The 18,644-nt window shown below is 54.4% G+C and overlaps 9 protein-coding genes across 9 annotated transcripts; 5 read left to right on the top strand and 4 right to left on the bottom strand.

Moving 5' to 3' along the window:
• Positions 1-50: 50 nt before the first annotated feature.
• On the top strand, positions 51-1,132 carry CDEST_09921 (Putative integral membrane protein EMC3/TMCO1). Its single transcript, XM_062926079.1, has 4 exons — positions 51-216; positions 282-676; positions 730-891; positions 947-1,132. Exons 1-4 carry the CDS (start codon positions 59-61, stop codon positions 1,129-1,131), a joined length of 900 nt encoding a protein of 299 aa, XP_062782130.1. The 5' UTR covers positions 51-58; the 3' UTR covers position 1,132.
• A 1-nt stretch (position 1,133) lies between these two features.
• On the bottom strand, positions 1,134-2,200 carry CDEST_09920 (Putative RNA polymerase Rpb7-like, nucleic acid-binding, RNA polymerase III, subunit Rpc25). The gene is made up of 4 exons (XM_062926078.1): positions 2,008-2,200; positions 1,740-1,935; positions 1,524-1,674; positions 1,134-1,469 (listed from the first exon to the last, which is right to left on the bottom strand). Exons 1-4 carry the CDS (start codon positions 2,017-2,019, stop codon positions 1,235-1,237), a joined length of 594 nt encoding a protein of 197 aa, XP_062782129.1. The 5' UTR covers positions 2,020-2,200; the 3' UTR covers positions 1,134-1,234.
• A 200-nt stretch (positions 2,201-2,400) lies between these two features.
• CDEST_09918 (Putative FMR1-interacting protein) lies at positions 2,401-7,722 on the top strand. The gene is made up of 3 exons (XM_062926076.1): positions 2,401-3,916; positions 3,969-7,152; positions 7,220-7,722. Exons 1-2 carry the CDS (start codon positions 2,793-2,795, stop codon positions 4,795-4,797), a joined length of 1,953 nt encoding a protein of 650 aa, XP_062782127.1. The 5' UTR covers positions 2,401-2,792; the 3' UTR covers positions 4,798-7,152; positions 7,220-7,722.
• Positions 5,946-7,532, bottom strand: CDEST_09919 (Putative chromatin SPT2). The gene is made up of 2 exons (XM_062926077.1): positions 7,218-7,532; positions 5,946-7,150 (listed from the first exon to the last, which is right to left on the bottom strand). The coding sequence occupies exons 1-2, from the start codon at positions 7,221-7,223 to the stop codon at positions 5,957-5,959; spliced, it is 1,200 nt and encodes a 399-aa protein (XP_062782128.1). The 5' UTR covers positions 7,224-7,532; the 3' UTR covers positions 5,946-5,956.
• A 95-nt stretch (positions 7,723-7,817) lies between the features above and the next one.
• On the top strand, positions 7,818-8,731 carry CDEST_09917 (Putative large ribosomal subunit protein P1/P2). The gene is made up of 4 exons (XM_062926075.1): positions 7,818-7,944; positions 8,060-8,235; positions 8,298-8,424; positions 8,484-8,731. Exons 2-4 carry the CDS (start codon positions 8,077-8,079, stop codon positions 8,528-8,530), a joined length of 333 nt encoding a protein of 110 aa, XP_062782126.1. The 5' UTR covers positions 7,818-7,944; positions 8,060-8,076; the 3' UTR covers positions 8,531-8,731.
• A 328-nt stretch (positions 8,732-9,059) lies between these two features.
• Positions 9,060-12,417, top strand: CDEST_09916 (Putative serine/threonine-protein kinase, active). Its single transcript, XM_062926074.1, has 2 exons — positions 9,060-11,199; positions 11,249-12,417. The coding sequence occupies exons 1-2, from the start codon at positions 9,424-9,426 to the stop codon at positions 12,050-12,052; spliced, it is 2,580 nt and encodes an 859-aa protein (XP_062782125.1). The 5' UTR covers positions 9,060-9,423; the 3' UTR covers positions 12,053-12,417.
• Position 12,418: 1 nt separating this feature from the next.
• On the bottom strand, positions 12,419-13,294 carry CDEST_09915 (Putative large ribosomal subunit protein bL21). Its single transcript, XM_062926073.1, has one exon. The coding sequence runs from the start codon at positions 13,152-13,154 to the stop codon at positions 12,516-12,518; it is 639 nt and encodes a 212-aa protein (XP_062782124.1). The 5' UTR covers positions 13,155-13,294; the 3' UTR covers positions 12,419-12,515.
• A 171-nt stretch (positions 13,295-13,465) lies between these two features.
• CDEST_09914 (Putative ribosomal protein eS8/ribosomal biogenesis NSA2) lies at positions 13,466-15,786 on the top strand. Its single transcript, XM_062926072.1, has 7 exons — positions 13,466-13,583; positions 13,657-13,998; positions 14,055-14,156; positions 14,208-14,266; positions 14,333-14,468; positions 14,527-14,626; positions 14,681-15,786. Exons 1-7 carry the CDS (start codon positions 13,581-13,583, stop codon positions 14,719-14,721), a joined length of 783 nt encoding a protein of 260 aa, XP_062782123.1. The 5' UTR covers positions 13,466-13,580; the 3' UTR covers positions 14,722-15,786.
• Positions 15,787-17,300: 1,514 nt separating this feature from the next.
• On the bottom strand, positions 17,301-18,644 carry CDEST_09913 (Putative NADH:flavin oxidoreductase/NADH oxidase, aldolase-type TIM barrel, oxidoreductase Oye). Its single transcript, XM_062926071.1, has one exon. It carries the CDS (start codon positions 18,582-18,584, stop codon positions 17,409-17,411), a length of 1,176 nt encoding a protein of 391 aa, XP_062782122.1. The 5' UTR covers positions 18,585-18,644; the 3' UTR covers positions 17,301-17,408.

Raw genomic sequence — 18,644 nt, 5'->3', positions numbered from 1 at the left:
CGAAGGAGCTCCCGCCCACTTCCCAAGGTCTCCTCTCCTCCCAACTCCACCAGATTGAATGGATGCAACGGGAGAGCTCACAAACCAGCTGGCTGTATCGCATCGACGAACGCCACCACAATCCCCTTCTTCTCCTCTTTCCGGTACTTCTCGAAAAGACAAGTCCACCATGGCTCAAGTTCCGGTGCAGACGATCCATCGGGATCCCCAGCTCCTGTACGCAGACAGTCCTGATCCTGCCCCTACGACCCACGCTCGCGCGCTAATTGACGATTGGATAGCTACTGGATTCTATTCCCTATCACGGTGGTCATGATTCTGACCGGTATTCTGCGGCACTACGCCACCGTTCTCCTTGCCACGCCGCCCAAGAAGCTCGAGAAGGCGGCGCTCAAGGAACAGCGCGCCATGATGCACGGCGTCACGGTGCGCACCAACCACCATGTTCTCTCCAAGAAGTCATTTGAGGCGCGCCGCGATGCGCTCATCACGGCCTACGAGTCCGGCGCATATCTCAAAGACCCGGACCGCAAGGGCCAGCCGCCCGCGAACCCGCTGACCGACCCGGGCGCGATGGACGGCATGATGGGCATGATGAAGAACAACATGGCCATGATTATTCCCAACACGCTGATTATGAGCTGGATCAACGCCTTCTTCAGCGGATACGTCATCAGTATGTCTTATGAGGCTTGGTGGAGTTGACCGACTGATTGCTGACCGATGTAGTGAAACTGCCGTTCCCCATCACCATCAAGTTCAAGAGCATGTTGCAGGCGGGTGTTGCTACCAAAGATATGGATCCCCGTTGGATGTCTAGCATCAGTTGGTACTTCCTATGCATCTTTGGCCTGCAGTCCGTCTTCAACTTCATCCTGGGAAGTGACAATGGTAAGTGCAGGATGCATTCTGAATGTATGTCTGATAGTGCTAACAACTTAAATAGCTGCTAGCCAGATGGCTCAGCAGATGGGGCAGATGGGAGGTGCACAGGGTGCTCCCCAGATGTTCGGCCCTGGTGTTGACCCTGACAAGCAGTTCAAGGGCGAAGCTGAGAACATTGCTGTCGTTGAACACTACTCTGTTCTGGATGATGTGGAGCAGAGACTGCTCGCGGGTATCAAGTCATAGAATTGTAGAATCATACAGATCTCCGCAACACACATATCATCCTGTCATGTCCAGATCGTTGCCGGTAAACGTTTCTGTAAGGATATCAAGGGTCACCCGCGTCCTACTCGCTGCCCTGCCCGTCCCACCAGAGGCATACGCCGAGACCCTCCATGGCCATGGTGCCCTTTACTTTGTAGGGCGGCTTGGGCGGTGCAGCTTCCTCCCCCTGACTCGGGCCTGCAGGCGTCTGGTCGTGCCACTCCTCGTCGATGACCTGGAATCTGACCATCTCATGGTTATCATAGAAGAGTCTGTCGCCCTCAATGTTCCAGATCCATAGCTGTTCCGAATGGTTGCTGGTGGTGTGTTAGCTGTGGTCTCAATCCATTGATGATGTGCGATTCACATACAACTCTGCGCCCTCGGGAAGCTCATCGAAAGGAATAAAGACGTCGTCGAAGAAGTCGGTCCTCAAATTGATACCGGCCGGCGTGGAACTTCTGATTCTGCCGAACATAACCTCACCCTTGAAAGGTCTGAAAACGACGAGTCTGAACTCAACTAATCGCAATAATTAGCACCAGACAACTCATCCTGACGGGTGGTTGTGAACGGCGGCAGCACACCATTAACGTTAACAAGACCGGTGCCATGGCCGATGAGGCCTTCGGAGGTCCACAACAGATCATAGAGGCAGATGCAGAGGCCAATCTTTTGAATGACCTTATTCGCGTACTTTGCGTTGATATTATCCTCGATGGCGGCGACACTCTTCTTGCGGAAGTCCTCTGGCGCGATCTCTACCAGGTCGGCGATCTTGGTCTTTTCACCCCCATTGGGGCCGTATTAGTGACACACCCACTCAGTGAAATTTTGTGAGTCTCCAGTCCTTACCAGGATGAACATGCTGGGCCGCTTTCGCCTGTGAAGGGTGCACTTTGGCAAGTCAGAAGGATGCCAATGTTAGAATTCTCCTAGGGTCCCGAGATCATCGTCCGTCCCTCAACGCCTCTCTGCAAGGTCGTGAATTGGGTATTTCTGTGAGTGTCGCGGCGCGGTTCAATCTGGGTCAAGTCTCAGGATCGGTAAAATCGCGGGGCGCTTGGTCCCAAGGAAGCAGGTCCCTTACCGCCCGCTGAATCAAGTCTAGCACCCACCACTTCAGACCCTGGCCGGCATAGTCCACCGCACCCTGTGTGACATCCAGCACCCAGGCCTGAAGGCTGAGCCACCTACCGCTAGAACTGTTATTGCGGAAACCGAAACCACGACCAACTTTGCTGTGGAAAGCTGTTGGGGCTCCACCATCTGCTTCAGCGTCGCGCCAGGGAACCTGCATCAGGCCGTCTGTCTCTTTCATTCCCACCCATCCATCCCTCTTGTTTTTGGCCCGTTGATCGTTGCTTGAGTTTTTCGTCCCCCCCTCTGTCTGATGTCTTTTGTTTAGGTAGTCGACTTCGGGTCTGAACACGACCTCCATCCGTTGCCCCTTCCACCGACTTCATCGCCATCGCTTGCTGCTATTTCAAACAGCAGCTCGCTTGCACGAATCTTCCGAGTCGGTCACAGGCGCAGCACGCTCCATCCTCGGTTTGCCCGACGCCATCTGTCCCGATCACACGTCTGACCACGAATCGACCGCAAAAATAACAAGATCCCGTCGAAGTTGTCAAGCCAAGATGTCAGGCTACAACTACGGCCCGCCGCCGCCGCCGCCGCCTCCAGCAACTCAGGCTAATCATCCTGGGTATGGACACCACAATCCCCCTTACCAACAACATTCCCGAGGCAGTGGTGCGCATGCTGCTCGTGGTGGGCGTGGCGGCTACCCGTCGAACACCCGTCCCGAATATCCTCCTGCTCCTCAGCCCCAGTACGAGTATGGTCGACCGCAACAACCCCAATATCCTCAGCATAGTCCTGGCTATCCCGCCCAGCAGCCCGCCGCCAGCAGCTATCCCCCTCAGCACCAATGGCATCAGGATCACGCACATGTAACACCTCAGCATGCTGCTCCTCAGCATGGCACCCATGCTCCTGCGCCGCTGTCGACTACCAACTACCATCCGAACTACGCCCCCCAGGTTTACGCGCACCCGCAGCACCCGCCACACCCGCAGCATCCTCAGCACCCACAGCCGCCTCCCCACCAACCAAGTTATGGACCGCAGCAGCCACAGCAGCAAGTCTACGGCCAGCCTTATGCCGCACCCCCACCATACAGCGCTCCCCAACCGTGGGTCGGTCACGACCCTCACGCTCAAAGTCAGTACGGGACGACTCGCGGGCGAGGCGGCTATGGGAATGACCGAGGCGGCCCTCGAGGTGCCCAAAATGTGGGCGCACCTGCGCCAGTAGCTTACGGTAGTGATGGGATACATCATGCGAACGGCGCATACGGCCAGCCATACGGAGATCCTCGCGCACAAGCCGTGCCGTACCAGCCTCCAGCACAATTTCCCTACCACGCACCTCCTGCTGCACCTCGCGCGTCGGTTCCTCCACAAGAAGCATTCTACAAACATGACGGGCAGCGTGGTCGCGGTGGTCACCGCGGTGGCAACCCCCGAGGTCGAGGCTCGTTCCATGCCAATGATAAGGGTCGTCATCGTCCACAGGGCAATCACAACCACCGCCAAGATGGAGGTGCTTCCCACCACAAGCATGATAATGCGGCTTCGGGCAAGAAAAAAAAGCGCAAGACCAATACACTAGGTCTCACACCGGGCCAAGACTCGGAGTCGGAAGACGACGAGATGGAAGAAGAGACGCTTCGCAAGCTCATTGGAGCAGATGCCTTACAGTAAGTCGAATGTGCTGACCGTGATTTTATATTGGCTGACCATTTATTGCAGGGTGAACGATGTCGACGCTTACATTGCTGAGCGAAAGAAACGCTTCCCTACTGCTGCGCGAGTCAAGGCTAAGAAGTCTGCCGAGACCACGCAAGGAAGCGGCAACAAAATCTCGGCTGATCTGGAAAAGGAAGAAAACCTTGCCAGCAAGCTGCGAAGGCAGCTGGAGAAAGTTGAATCGTCTATCAAGCGCAAGCGTGAACAGCAAGACGAGGGTGACGAAATGAGAGATAGCCCTTCCCTTGACATTAAGTCTGAGGATGAGGAGCCGGAAGTGGCGTCAAGTCGCGTTCAGCCAGCCCCCCCTCCACCCCCACCAGCGAAGAAGGCAGATATTTCAAAGCATTGCAAGTACTACTCTACGGGAGGTACCTGTGGCAAGAAGGGCAAGTGCCGCTTCGTCCACGATCCCGCTGTCAGAGAGGCAGCAATGAAGGACCGAGAAGCAAACAACGGCCATCTCACAATCCAGCAGCGTTTAATTCTGAACGACAAGGACCAGGAAGACCTTACTGTTCTACAGTCGATTCAGTACTTGAGAGAGAAAGGTCTGATGAAACCTGAAGACAAACCTGAAGGTTCAAATGGACACCAAGCACCTGGAGGCTCCCAAGATCCCCAGTCTCAATCGCGACAGAAATCCAGCAATCTCCCTGCCGCACATGCCTCTCTTCCGGCACCACCCGTGAAGCATCACAACGGGCTTCCCCCACACAAACCGCCTCCCTCTGTCTTGTCGGCGGCCAACGGCGGATCCACAGTCCGATACAAAGGCTGGAATCTGAGCGGATACGGTAACTCAGGTCTCAAGTCGGAAGATCTCCCATAGGATGCTGGTATCGCCCCGACGGAGGCCTTCGAGCCCCAACGAACGCTCAAGTTCTATACACCCAGGCCCTGTGCGCCAAGGTTCCGTGTGTCGTCCGTCTGAGTATGGCGGTTTCGGGCATTGCAAAGGGTCTCTCGCTTCGGCAGAGAAGTCATCCTGATGCAGAAGTTCCTACTAGCAGCAATGTTTGTATTTTGTACTTGATTATGTTCCAACTTTGCAAAAGCCAAGAAGGGGGAGGTAGTCGATAAGGCGGCAGTAGTTCTTCTGGCCGGCCGGTTTTCTTCATTCTTATCACGCTCGAATCATTTGGGCGGCCAACCAAGTCCTGAATTTTCTCATTCCAGTCGAAAGCCCCCTAGGCTTCATCTGCAAAGTTGCGATCTCAGATCGCTTGTAACAACACCAATGCAAAGGTCGAGAGCCCGGTGAAGCGGCGACTATGAGTGGCTTCTTTCAGCAGCCTTCCAAACCGTCTACTCGCCGGGCTTCTCGGTCGAGGAGGAAAGGGGCTTAGTAGCTCCTTATAAATGGACCTACAACGTAGTGGAGCGTTTCGAAACCGTCGAAGGAGTTTGGGGTGGACTGCAGCCTGGCACGGCTGGAATCGATACCCTCGAGGAGGGATTGGCACTAGGGCTCGTAGAACGAAATGCGAATTGTCCTACTTCTCTTTGTGGTTTGGACAGCAAAAAAGCCAGGTATGCTGCGACAAGGCAACCTGGGTTAGTGGGAGCTGGCTGAGTAGACTGATTATGTGATCGTCGTTCTTCGATGCTGCACATCTTGGAGTGTCGCCAAGTCCCGACCTTGTCAAAGGAATCAACGAGTCTTTCGCGAGGCTGGGAAAATTGCTACAGTGACCGGAGAAGTGATGCGGACGGGACAATATTATGCTGCTGTTTGGATAGCCTCCGATATACTATTGCGCCGTTGTCCGCATATATGCCTGTTCTCCGGGTAACGAACTGTCCATAAGGAAATCAATCAGGGGAACCGAGCCATGCGAAAGGTGGTCTCTCCCCTGCTAGTAATGACTAAACAAAACACAAAAATGAACGCCGTCGCTAATGTTAATGCTACTGCGCCTATGCCGGTGGAAATGCCTCTAACCGCCCATTCTGGTGTACCAGTTGTCACTCTCGGCTAGGAGACTGCCTCAGCGTCGAGCTCTTTGTTGCTCATAGAATCTGCGCTTGCGCTCCTCCTTCTCGGCCTTTAACCTCTTTTCGAGCTTCTCTTGCTCGATATCCTCGAGTCGCGCCACGCGCTCCGCCTTAGCCTCCTCTTCCCACACGTCATCCATACCGGCCTCCATGTCTGAAGAACCCTCCGAGTCGTACGTGTAGCGAGGGCCAGCGTCATCCTCGTCATCGTATTCGATAAAGTCGTCGAGTTCCTCGTCCTCCTCCTCTTCGTCATAGCGCGAGCGCTTCGCAGAGCCGCCGTAGCGTGGGGCTGGGCGGGCATTAAGGAGCGCACCTCCCGGGGCAGGCTTTTTCTTGGCTGACGCCGCGCCGGGTTTTGGACGGGCGGTGCCAGTGTAACCTGTCGTCGCAACGGCGGCCTTCTTGAGCTTCTTCTGGTTCTCCTCCTCTGCTGCAGCAGCGCGTGCCCTCGCTGCAGCCCGGGGGTCCTTTGCTCTGTCGACAGCCCCGTTGCGGTTGACGCTTGCTCCGTTTGCGCCGGCTCCGTTGCGTGATGGGGCCGCGGATGATGATCTCGCGGTCCCCTGGAACTTAGATGACTGCCTTGCTGCAGCCTTTGGGTCTTTTTTGGGGTCCCTCTTCATCTCTTCCCGCTCCTTCTTGGTAAAGACCTTCTCCACAGGCTTGTGCTGAATCTTGCCAACCTGGCCCATCTTGGTTTGGGCCTGCTGGGCTCGCGCCATTATTTCAGCGAAGGATCCCTTCTTCGGCGGTGCTCCTGGTTTGGGTGTAGCGGCGGGGGTGGATGGCGATGGCCGACTCGGCAGAGTCGAGGTTACCCTCGATGTGTTCTGCCCATTTAAGGGTCGGGCGCCAGAAGAGCTGGACTTTGCAGCGTTGCTGCCATTACCGATGCTCCTTGGCGCAGATGCCGATCGATCGGAAGGTCGACCGGCGCTGCCTCTATAACCGGTAGTAGTCGTTGTTGGCTTCTCTGCAGACCGTCCGAGTCTCTGGGCATCTGCCGGCTTCGACGGGGCAGAAGAGCCGACGCCATTTGCGCTGGTTCGCGGTGTCTTATTCGAAAAGGTGCTGCGCAGGTCGTCATCTGCTTTTCGCTTCGGAAGGGGAATAGGCGGCCTCGTTGGAGCGGGCGATGTGCTCTGTGACTTGTCGCCACTGATCTGGGCGAGGAGGTCTCCGATCTGTAAGGGCTCGATCGTTAGCGCATCGATGTTGTAAAAGCGGTGGTCGCCTGGTTCGGAAGCTTACAGGCATGACGACGGACTATAAATGCCAGGTATTGTCAAGCAAGTGTCTATGTTGCTTGCAGCGGCCGTCAGGATGCATCAGGCAAGCGCTTGAGTCATCAGTAATGGCAAACACAGCAACTCGTGTTTCTGCGATTCAGCGGCCCCTCTATGAAAGGTACTGAACACGCGGTCAAAAAATCCTCGAGAGCGTGAGCGAGACTTAGAGTCGAGAAAAAAGAGAGGAAATTCGTGGAAAATGTGATGGCAGTCGCGAAGCACACGTGACAGACAACCGGCAATCGTAAAAATCGAAAGTTTGGTGTCGGGGGACAAACACAAGTGGCGTTGCAGTCGGCAAGTTTATATCTGTTGGACTGGGGGCCTTCCAGCGCCGTCCACCAAGGCGCTTCCATCCTGTTAGCCACTTCGGAAGTCCAAGTGCCTCCGGTTCCGAAGATAGACCTCTTGACACGGAAAAGGCAAGACAGCACAGGCATGTGGCTGGTGCGAGCATTGGAACCGGACACCAGCCACCGTCTGCAGATCGGGTCTCCACCCTGCCTAAGCGGCCGAATCGCTAGGGTCCCGCACCCTCCGCGCTTCACAAAACGGAGAAAAAAGTTGGATTTCGTAAACTTTTCGAATCGCAACAACCACGCGAAATATCCTCCCAGGACTCGAAGATTCAGTCTCCGCCCAACTTCGCGGTTAAATTGATTGACCTCTCGTGTTCTCTACGACAAAACGTAAGTTCATCTCTAGATCTCTCGTTGACGACAGTTTTTATTGCCGATCTTTTGTCGCATCTCTGTCGCTGTAGCGAAATTTGACAAAACCCTTGTCTAACGAACTCTTCCGCAGAACTCAACACACTCAAGATGAAGCACCTCGCCGCCTACCTTCTCCTCACCCTTGGTGGCAACACCGCTCCCTCTGCTCAGGATGTCAAGACTGTTCTTGAGTCCGTCGGCATTGAGGCTGACGAGGAGCGCCTGAACACGCTCATCTCTGAGCTCAAGGGCAAGGACATCAACGAGGTTCGTCTTGCGATACCTGATTCAACAATCCCAAGTGGCATTCATGCTAACCAGTTTCAAAGCTCATCGCTGAGGGCTCCGGCAAGCTCGCTTCCGTCCCCTCTGGTGGCGCTGGCGGTGCTGCTCCCGCTGCCGGCGGTGCTGCCGCTGCCGCTGCTGACGCCCCCGCTGATGAGCCCAAGGAGGAGGGTAAGAACTCGTCTATGCTCATCTGTGGTCCTGCAACAGACTTACTAACCCTTTCTCAGACAAGGAGGAGTCCGACGATGACATGGGATTCGGTCTGTTCGACTAAACATCTCTCTCACGCCCCAGATGACAGGCCCCGTGCCCTTGTCTCATCAAAGAAGTTACGCAGCAATCGGCCGACGTTTCTGTATGTCGTTGACATGGGGAAATCTCTCTTGGGTTGGGCTTCGGCACACATTTGTGTAGGAACACCTGCTAGGTTCGGTCAAATAAAAGGCTCGCTGGTTCTTTGAAGACGCATGATTTGATCTCCTTCGTGATTGTCTCATGTGTCGCTCTGTGGGCATGATTGAGTGCCATTCTTTGAGTTACGTGAGTGGTGTTTAGCTGCATATGTACAGCCCTCAAGCTACGCTCGCATCACGCAGGGCTCACGTCCGTTCGGGGAAACAGGAAAGGTCATATTTTGAGTACTTACTACAGGATTATGCTGCACTGGATAAGAAGCTTGGATCGTTTGAGTATGGAAAATGTTCTAAATGACATGATTAGTCATTTAGAGCCTCAGGCATCACAGCACTTCGAGGTCTAAAAAATGATGCGCGCAGCGAGGAATGTGCCGTTTGCTTTGCTTCCCCAGTGCAGTCAGTCCCTTGTTGCTCCGACAACCAATCCCTCTTCCCTTGAATTCTTATTGGTCAGCCGCTGCTAGCCCGAAAATAATGGGAACGTCCCGAACTCGACATGGGAATCAACGGATCCTTCCAACGTACAAGTTGCTAGTGACGCGCCGCATAAACTAATTTCTTCTCCATTCGCAATCTTTCAGATCATGGGCACCATCGACACGTAAAACAGTGTTTAGTCGACCACAACAATCGCTTTTTCCTTATTTTGGCGAAAGGTGCTCAGTCGCCGAGACGTGGAGGTCGCGCAATTCAGCCCCATTTGCCCCATTGCTAGCAATTGCAAAAACAATCACCAGTTCCGACCGCCCAAATGAACATGCCAACTGCCTCGCCCACGCCCTTGGGCACTTCCGGAACCAGTTTGTCACGAAGACCTTCCCAGAGACAAGGCCTCCGAAGGTTGCCGTCGCGCCCACAGCTCAACCGAAGCGAATCCAATCCCGTACACGCGACCGCCGTTGCGCCCGCGCTCTCGAGGAAGGCGGACTCGCAGCAGTACGCCATGCACGACAGCTCCGATGACGAGATACCTGTGCCGATGAAGCTGAGTGCTCTCACCAAGGCTTTGCTCAACGATGGCGGCGCCCCTGAGCCTCAGCGCGCCCCTTCACCGCCGCGAACACGTCGTCGCATCAGTAACCTTGCCGCGTCTACAACTTCCGCGACGGAAGAAAGAAGGTCTCTTCGGTCCGGAAGTGTTCAGGCGTATGACAACAAGTCTTCAAAGCCCACGTCACCCTTGAGAAGCAGAGAAAACAGTCCTGTGCGCAAGCGTGTTGTCAGACTCAGCAACACACCCAAGAGCCTTGGCCAGATGCACCCCACCAAGAGAAGATCTACCTCGCTGTCGCGATCTACCAACCAACGTCCTCCGTCCAGAAGTCGGCCAGAAAGCCGGGACCAATCGTCGGACGAGAAGCAGGAACCACGCCAGGATGTCAATACTCCCGCCCAGGGAGTTCGTATTGTTCGCATTGCAGCTGGCTCGTCCGGCAACAGAAGTCGTCTCACCAACTCGTCCACCCATTCCAGACGCTCAGGATCTCATTTGGAGCAGGAGTATTCTGAAGAACCGGTGACTGCAGCACGCCATGGCTCTGGTATCAACCCCGGCAGCGTATCCCGCCATACCAATGTCGGAAGAAACATGAAGCCTGAGGACAATCTGGCCTTGCAAGGCTCCATGCGCGTCAAGCGAGTCGGCAAAATTCCTGGCAGTTTCTTGAGTGGACCTGCTCGCCGTGGTCGCAGGAGGCAAAGCGAAGAAGAAGCGGAGGCGAACGGCGAAGGCATGGTTTCTAGCCAGGATCATGACGGTCAGGGCCCAGACATGGAGAGCGACCTTGCACCGTCCTTTTACGGCAACGGAAGACAAATGTCGTCTGGCAGCCCCGTAGCCTTTGGCGATCTTTCAAGAGTAAACAGTCGAAGATCAGCATACGAGGCCGAGCCAGCACCACCCCTTGCACGTCCGTCTCCCAAGCAGCGAGACGAGCCAGAAGAGATTCACTACAAACTACCTGCCCCCCGCCCGCAGGTGCCGTCTTCGCATGATCAAGAGAACGAGATGCCCTCTATACTCCGAAGCTCCAAGCCCGTCGTCAGCATACTCGCCGAAAGGGACACCGAGAAAGCCTCCAAGCGTCACACAAGCACTGACGCTGCATACCATCGACCTGCTGCATCTCCCGAACGGAAACCTCTGTCCTCTCTGCCAAACAACACTCCGCGCCGGCCTGCTCCCCCTCCTCCACCGAAAATGTCGGTTCTGGATGCCGCGACCACCTCGGCTGGCGCAGCCACGACCTCGCAGGGGAAACAAAGGCGAAACATCCTTCGTGTCAACGGAAAGTCCTACACTAGGCTCGACTGTCTGGGCCGAGGTGGTAGCGCTAAGGTCTACCGCGTTACTGCCGAAAACGGAGCGATGTTCGCCCTCAAGAGGGTGTCGCTGGAGAATGCCGACGAATCGACCGTCAGGGGGTATCGTGGCGAGATTGACCTGTTAAGCAAGCTGACAGGCAATGACCGGGTCATCAATCTCTTTGACTACGAGATGAACGACGAGAAGAAGATGCTGACATTGGTAAGCTGTCCGTCCTCCGAAACACGTGGCATATCTAACAGTTCTCCAGCTTATGGAGATGGGCGAGTTGGATCTCAACACCCTCCTGAGAAGCCGTCAAAACCCTGAGGCAGCCAAATTCGATTCTGTTTTTGTCCGCTTCTATTGGAAAGAGATGCTTGAATGCCTTCAATCTGTCCACCAATTCGATATCGTCCATTCCGACCTCAAACCGGCCAACTTTGTCCTCGTAAAAGGCCGTTTGAAGCTCATCGACTTTGGCATTGCCAACGCTATTCAAACAGATGAGACAGTTAACGTTCATCGCGAAACGCAAATTGGCACACCGAACTACATGTCCCCCGAATCGCTCATGGACTTTAATGCACCCCGAGGCGGTCGCGTTCCCGGAAGGCCCAAGCTGATGAAAGTCGGAAAGCCAAGCGACGTTTGGTCTCTTGGGTGTATTCTCTACCAACTCGTATACGGCACCCCTCCTTTTGGCCACATCGCTAACCAGATGGCCCGATGTCAAGCCATTATAAACTGGGACCACCACATTGACTTTCCGTCTAGGGGCATGGGCGGCGTCCTTGTTCCTCCATCACTCGTGCGAACCTTGAGGCGGTGCCTGAACCGTGAGGTGCACATGCGGCCGACTTGCGAGGAGCTCCTTCATGAGACCGACCCTTTCCTCTATCCTAATGAGATGAGCGAAAAGGCACTCCCGATCGACGAAGAGCTCCTGGGTAGAATCATCCAGAGCGTCGTTACGAGATGCCGAGAACGCATGCCGACCGAGACGGAGGCCATGTCGGTTTGGCCATCGGCTTACTGGTCCAGTGTGAAAAAGGCAACAAACTCGAATAGATGATGAGAATAGGCATTTGATCTTGGAAGCTGGAGGGAAAAGGCGTCATGGCATTCTCACTTGGGTCTAATGATTATGGGGAATATCATAGCTTGGAGTTTCTTGGATGGGTTGGTCTTGATTCTGGTTCAGCCTTGGTGTGGCACCTTTTTTCCCTTTCTTTTCGTCTTTCACTTGTTCTCGATATCACTCTGCTTTCCTCGGCCTGTGGGTCGGGTTGTGCGCGCTTTTGGAACCGCTGTCATTTACACGGCGACTGAATAAATTCCAACGTCAATCACCCAGCTTCAAACGGTTCCAACGACTCAACGCTCGACTCCTTTCAAAACGTTAAACGTGTTTTGCATTTGCCTCTATTGATACAGCCCCATAGGGGGACGTCACTAGTACAATGGACCATACGATCTTGTGGGTTTCCACCTCATTTATACTCGAACAACCTTGACAACCACCGGTTGACATTCACTCAGGCCTCGATCTCCTCGACCCGGTTGATCTTCAGCTCGCTAACGGTCAGCATCGTGTGGCGGTGCTTGCTCTTGACCGTCTTTACCCTTCTCTGCCTCCTCTTCGTCTTCGTCTTGAGCCGCATAGGCTCACTCTCAGTACCCGTTACCACAGCGCGGCATTCGAATACGCGCTCGTCGATGAAGGGTGCGCCCTTGAGAGTGTAGTCCCTACTGCCGATGACGGAGGCGCGGTTCAGGCGGAGGACATCGCCGGGCACAACACCGGGCATCTTGAAAGGCAGGCGAATACTGTCGCCGGGCTGAACGAGGTACGGACGACCGTGGATGTGAAAGGTGATGTAGTGGTTGGGCTGGGCGGCGAGGAAGGGGAGGACAGCCTGCACAGATTCGGGGATCGGGGTGGTCGTCGCGGCCGGTGCGGCGGTGTCTACAGCAGCGGCCTGGGCTTGTTGCGCTATTGAGGGCTTCGTTGGGGTGTCTAGCGGAGTAACTTTGGGCGCTTTTTGGGCAACAGGCTCGACGATTGGCGCCGTGGAGTTGTACCGGCGGGCGTGGGTTGGGAGGAGGAAGCTCGGCGGGAGGCGGGTGATGGGTGTCCGAAGCTCCAAGACGGAGCGTAGAAGTAATCGACTCATTTTCGGGACTTGGTAGTCTACTACTCGCCGGATGGTGACGGCGATTGGCCTTCGAGCTTGTGTCGCGTGGCGCTGTTCTAATTGGCTTTCTCCTAGTTGTTGGTATTGGCTGTTCTCTGGCTGTCACCCGAGACCGAACGCTCGTTGAAGCTTCAAAAAAGTTCGGATACCTAGACTGCAGCCCATTTGCCGGGAGTGAGTGCGGAACTGGGGAAAAGCTATTGTTCCGGACCATGAAAGACAGGAGTGCACGGAATTTTTGCAGGGACGTACCACTCCACCTCTTATCCGTATCGATAGGTAGTAATGGGAACTTTTTTCGACCCGCCACTTTTGACGAACCTCGAGACACTGCAGCTTCATCGACAACGCGCCGACACCGACACTTGCTAACCGAACAGCCGCTACGAGCGCGAATCAGCCAAAATGGTACGGTTTCAATGCTATCAGTCCCACTGAATACGCCTTGCTGTCGAACGAACCTTGTCTGACAATCCCACAGCCCCAAAACGAGTACATGGAGAGATGGCGAAAGCTTCATGGTCGCCGCCTAGACCACGAAGAGAGAGCTCGTAAGAAGGAGGCGCGTGAGGGTCACAAGGCATCCAAGGATGCGCAGAATCTGCGCGGCCTCCGGGCCAAGCTCCACGCGAAGAAGCGTCACAACGAGAAGATCCAGATGCGCAAGCAGATTAAGGCCCACGAAGAGCGTAACATCAAGACGAACGATGAGAAGGAGCCCAGCGAGCCCATGCCCGCCTACCTGCTCGACAGAAGTAATCCGAACAACGCCAAAGCAATCTCATCTCAGATCAAGAACAAGCGCGCTGAGAAGGCGGCGAGAGTATGGAACATCTGGTTTCAACGGCCTTTTGAAAGCAATTGCTGATGGTGTGACAGTTTAACGTTGCAATTCCCAAGGTGAAAGGTATATCCGAGGAAGAGATGTTCAAAGTCATCTCCACTGGCAAGAAGACACACAAGAAGTCGTGGAAGCGCATGGTACGCAGGTCCTGATATGCGCTGAGAAGCATATGCTGACTTCGAGCTCAGATCACCAAGCCCACTTTCGTCGGGCCCAACTTCACGAGAAGAGATCCGAAACACGAGCGGTACGTTCCCCCTTTCGAGAGTCATATCTATCGTTTATTGCTAGTGCTAAATGTTTCGCTTTTTAGCTTCATTCGCCCAATGGGACTGAGGTACAAGCATGCCCATGTTACTCATCCTGAGCTCGGCGTTACTGTGAAGCTGCCCATTCTCGGCGTAAAGAAAAACCCGCAGAACCCGCTGTATACCAACTTGGGAGTTTTGGTGCGTCAAAGCGAATGTCTTTCGCGCTTTGGGATTGCTGCTCACATCCTTATCGCAGACTCGGGGTACTATTATCGAGGTAAACGTGAGCGAGTTGGGTCTCACAACAACCACTGGAAAGGTTGTATGGGGACGTTACTGTCAGATTACGAACAACCGTAAGCAAAATCTACAATTTACTTCACGCGGAGCCGTCTGCTAACTTTACTCAGCCGAGAACGACGGTTGCGTGAACGGCGTTTTGCTTGTGTAAGCCACGATAAAAGGTGTCCAGAGTGCCCTAGAAGGGGACTACATCATTATTGGCGTCTGGAGTTATGGCAAACAGAAAAACGGGCCGGGTGGATGCCTTAGATTAACATCAACATGAAGCTAGGTAGATGAAACAATATTCCCATTTGTGTCTGAATGGACTGCAGCTCATCGATGTCGAGTTGATTCAGTAACCATGGCTCATGATCTTTTTCAATTCGGTCGAACATGAATGGGGTTGACTCGTACTCACATTGACGATTTGACTAAGGGATTTCCTTGGTTTGCGACCCGCCACCCAGCCTATAATCACGTGGTGCTTTGGTGCAGTCCCTGTGATACGGAGAAAACGTCTCACTGCGACGAAGCGCCTTTATGGGTCTCTGGTGTACGCTACTCTATTTCTGCAAAAGTGATTGCTACTTAGTAAACGCTTACGCGGATTCGCCCGACTCCAGTCCTTGCTCAGTCATTCAACTTCCACACCCCAGGAATCCACCCGTAATTGTTGGAAGCTTGAGCTGCTTCAACCTTGGGCTTCTTTTCATAGTTCCTGGTCGGCGCGGAGGACAACGACCCTGCATCGGTCGCGTGTCTCACTTTTGCAACGTAGGCACGTTGAACTGGAGGAGAGGCAAGGCGTCACAGGCTCCCTTGTGGGACTTGGTTCGGAGGTGTCAAGGCCCAGCCGCGGTAGTTGGGGCGTCAGGGGAGCACTAGCGGTAGCGCAGCCTGGATGGACACCCTACAAGGGCAGCGTAGCTGGGCTGCAACATAGATATAAGAGGGCGGGTTCAAGTCGCTAGTGACCGACTACCCCTACGGTAGCCATCATTGACTTCAGTACTACGTACGATCCCAGCCTCTGAAAGGAGGCAGGAAACAGACTAGCATGGTATGCATCGATTTCGTGGAATAACCGATAAGTCGGGGCCCGCGTCATTGTGCATTATTTGGAAGCTCGACAGTGCTACGATGCTGACCACATCGCCCTCATCTTCGGTCGCTAACGTTCCCTTCTAATAATTGTGCTGTTGGGGAAAGCTGCGGGACCTCTAGGCATTTGTAAGAAACAGAACGATGATTATGCGGTTCTGGCAACCGACTAGATCTCTATCCTTTTCCGTGCTGATTGAATACACGAGTCCCCCCAGAGCAAAGCGATGTGAAACTCCGCGTCCTCAGCGAAAGAAAAACACACGTACTGAATTTATGGCCATTTAGCTATGTAGGTCGCTACGCGTGGAAGCCTAGCCTTGTTCCGGGAACGACAATGTGGTTTTCCTTCATCCACTCCACTGTGTCATGCGTTCAATGACAATGGCACCAGAGTCAGATTTAGGTTGAGAATGGGCCGCTATCGACAGTTGTGCTCGAGCATAGACTCTCGGGATGACCTAACGACTCCGGACATCTGAGCACGTTCAGAGCCTTGGTCGGAGAGGATCAGTGTAGATTCGGTAGACCTACAAGACGTCGTTGAAGAGTGAGGGCATAATTGAACTCAAAATGCGTCGATGGTTACGCCGAGTGCTATTACGGCATCGCGGAGCTCAAACTGAGGTAATCGATTAGAGGCGAGGCGTGAGTTGAAATTCGATTATGTGCAGCCCTCGCACAGGGGTAAGTGTGGTCTGATTCAGAAGATAGTGAGTGCAGGAATGGACATCATGTCGAACTTCGGACAAAGCAACAAAACACAGCGAGTTAAGATGTCCAACGATTAGACGATACTCCTGGTGGGTACGCATACTTGCTTGTTCTTCCTAGTAGGGACCAAACCGGTCTGAGGCCGGTATGGACACTTCGTTAAAATGACATAGGATGATTCAGTGAGGGTATGTCAGTCTGAGCTTGGTGGCCTTACAGATCTGCATGGATTGTTTAGAACAGGAAGGCATTTGCAGACGTATTTGCTCATACTTTACTTCATAGTGGACCTATCTGATAGACCTGACGACATATCTGCCTGCTCCTTGCAGGGAATGGGTGTCTCGCTCAACTACGAATCATATTCATGCCCTTTTCGAAACTTCGGCAGTCCTAGCCTGTGGTACATTGTTCCCTGGAGGAGTGCAAGTGCAAGTCCGCACAATCTTCTTCATCGGTCATTCTGAACCAGTTTCCCGACATCACAGAGTTTTCTCTTTCCCAGTTTCTCTAGTGTTGTGGTGGGTCACCTAGGACAGGATGCACTGCTCCATCTGGTGTACCTAGAAAGGCACAGTTAGATCAGCGCAGGTTCAGCCCGAGTTCAGCCTATTCTTGATCCTTCTCATCGACAGGCCAGCAGTTGGTTATGAGAGAAAAGAGATGTGGAAAATAAACATATGATGATTAGGCTGTCACTCGACATCGCCCGACAACGCAAATAGCCAGACATGAAGGGAAGAGGAGGGAAGAGATGGTAATTGGAGACGTCTACGAGAACACCAAACGGCACGATAGCCGAACACCTGAAGCTATCAGTAACTGCCACAGTGCTGTAACAACCTCACATCGTTGTACTATGTCTCTCAAGTGTTATCAAAATCAGAAATGAATCAAATGCATTTATGCATGTCTATGTCTAGATGACCCTCGTAGATCTGTTCGTGATGTACCCAAACTCCATTGCTATGCCAAAACGTCTCATGCCTCCCCCCCCATTTCCATCGCCCCTATCAACGTTCTTTCTCGCCGTTCTATCTAAGCAGAGCCGTTGGAACCGTGGGCCTTAACGTACTCGTTGCTGAACTCGTAGGTGTTGTAGCCGTCGTTGCTCTTCTTCTTGTAGAAGGTGGTGCGGTCGTAGGGGGCAAAGGGGATGCGGTTCTTAACGCGGAAGACGAGGTCCGGGTTGGAGATGAAGTATCGGCCGAAGGCGACTGCGACGTCCCACTTGGCATAGCGCTCGTCGACAGCCCAGCGGGCGCTATCGCCGAGGTAACCACCGGCGACAATGACGGGGGACTGATTGTCCCACTCCTCGAGGATGAAGTCAAGGGTCTGGGGGCGGGCCTCGTCGAAGGGCTGGACGTCGTCGGTGGGCTGGCGGGGCACGATGCCCAGGTTGACGGGGTTGCCGACGGCCTCGACGAGGGACAGGTAGGCAAGCTTGTAGCCGGCCTTCTTAATCTCGCGGATGATGTAGCTTGTCTGCTCCCATGTGTCAGAGGAGTACGACTCTTGGAAGGTGGCGAAGGGGCTCAGGCGCAGGGCGACGCGCTCGGCCCCAATCTCGTCAACTACTGCCTTGATGATCTCGAGCAGGAAACGGGCGCGGTTCTCGACAGAGCCACCCCACTTGTCAGTACGCTTGTTGACCGAGTCGCGAGTAAACTGATCGACAAGGTAGCCGTGAGCGCCGTGGATCTCGATGCCGTCACCCCCAGCGGCGACGACGTTGCGGGCGGCGACGCGCCAGCTGTTGATCTTCTCCCAGATCTCCTCCTCGGTGAGGGCCTCGGGGGGGCAGGGGCGGCCGGTCATCTGAATATCGGAAGAGGAACAGTACTTGTAGCCGCGGCCCTTGACGAAGGAGGGGTCGGCGGCACGGCCCAGGGACCAGAGCTGCTGGAAAACATAGCTGCCCTTAGCGTGAATGGCGTCGAAGACGTTCTTCCAGGCGGCTATCTGAGCCGGGGTGGAGAAGTCAGGCAGGTCGAGGTCACCGACGTCGGCGGGGGAGACGGCGGTGGCCTCGGTGATGATGAGTGTGCCCGGAGCCGAGGCGCGGTCGGCATAGTACTGAGGGACGATGGGCAGGGGCACACTATCGTCGTCGGCGCGGTAGCGGGTGAGGGGGGCCATGGCGACGCGGTGGGCGAGGTCCATCTTGCCAACCTTGAGAGGCTGGAAGAGCTTGGTATTCTCGGCGGCCATTGTGAGTGTGTAGAGAGTGAGACTATTTTGTGATTGAGTACGGGGATATGTGAAGACGTG

Source organism: Colletotrichum destructivum, chromosome 6, assembly GCF_034447905.1.
Source record: "Colletotrichum destructivum chromosome 6, complete sequence".
Taxonomy (NCBI): Eukaryota; Fungi; Ascomycota; class Sordariomycetes; order Glomerellales; family Glomerellaceae; genus Colletotrichum; species Colletotrichum destructivum.
Note: the sequence above shows the minus strand (reverse complement) of the source record. Positions and strands in the feature narration are given on the sequence as shown.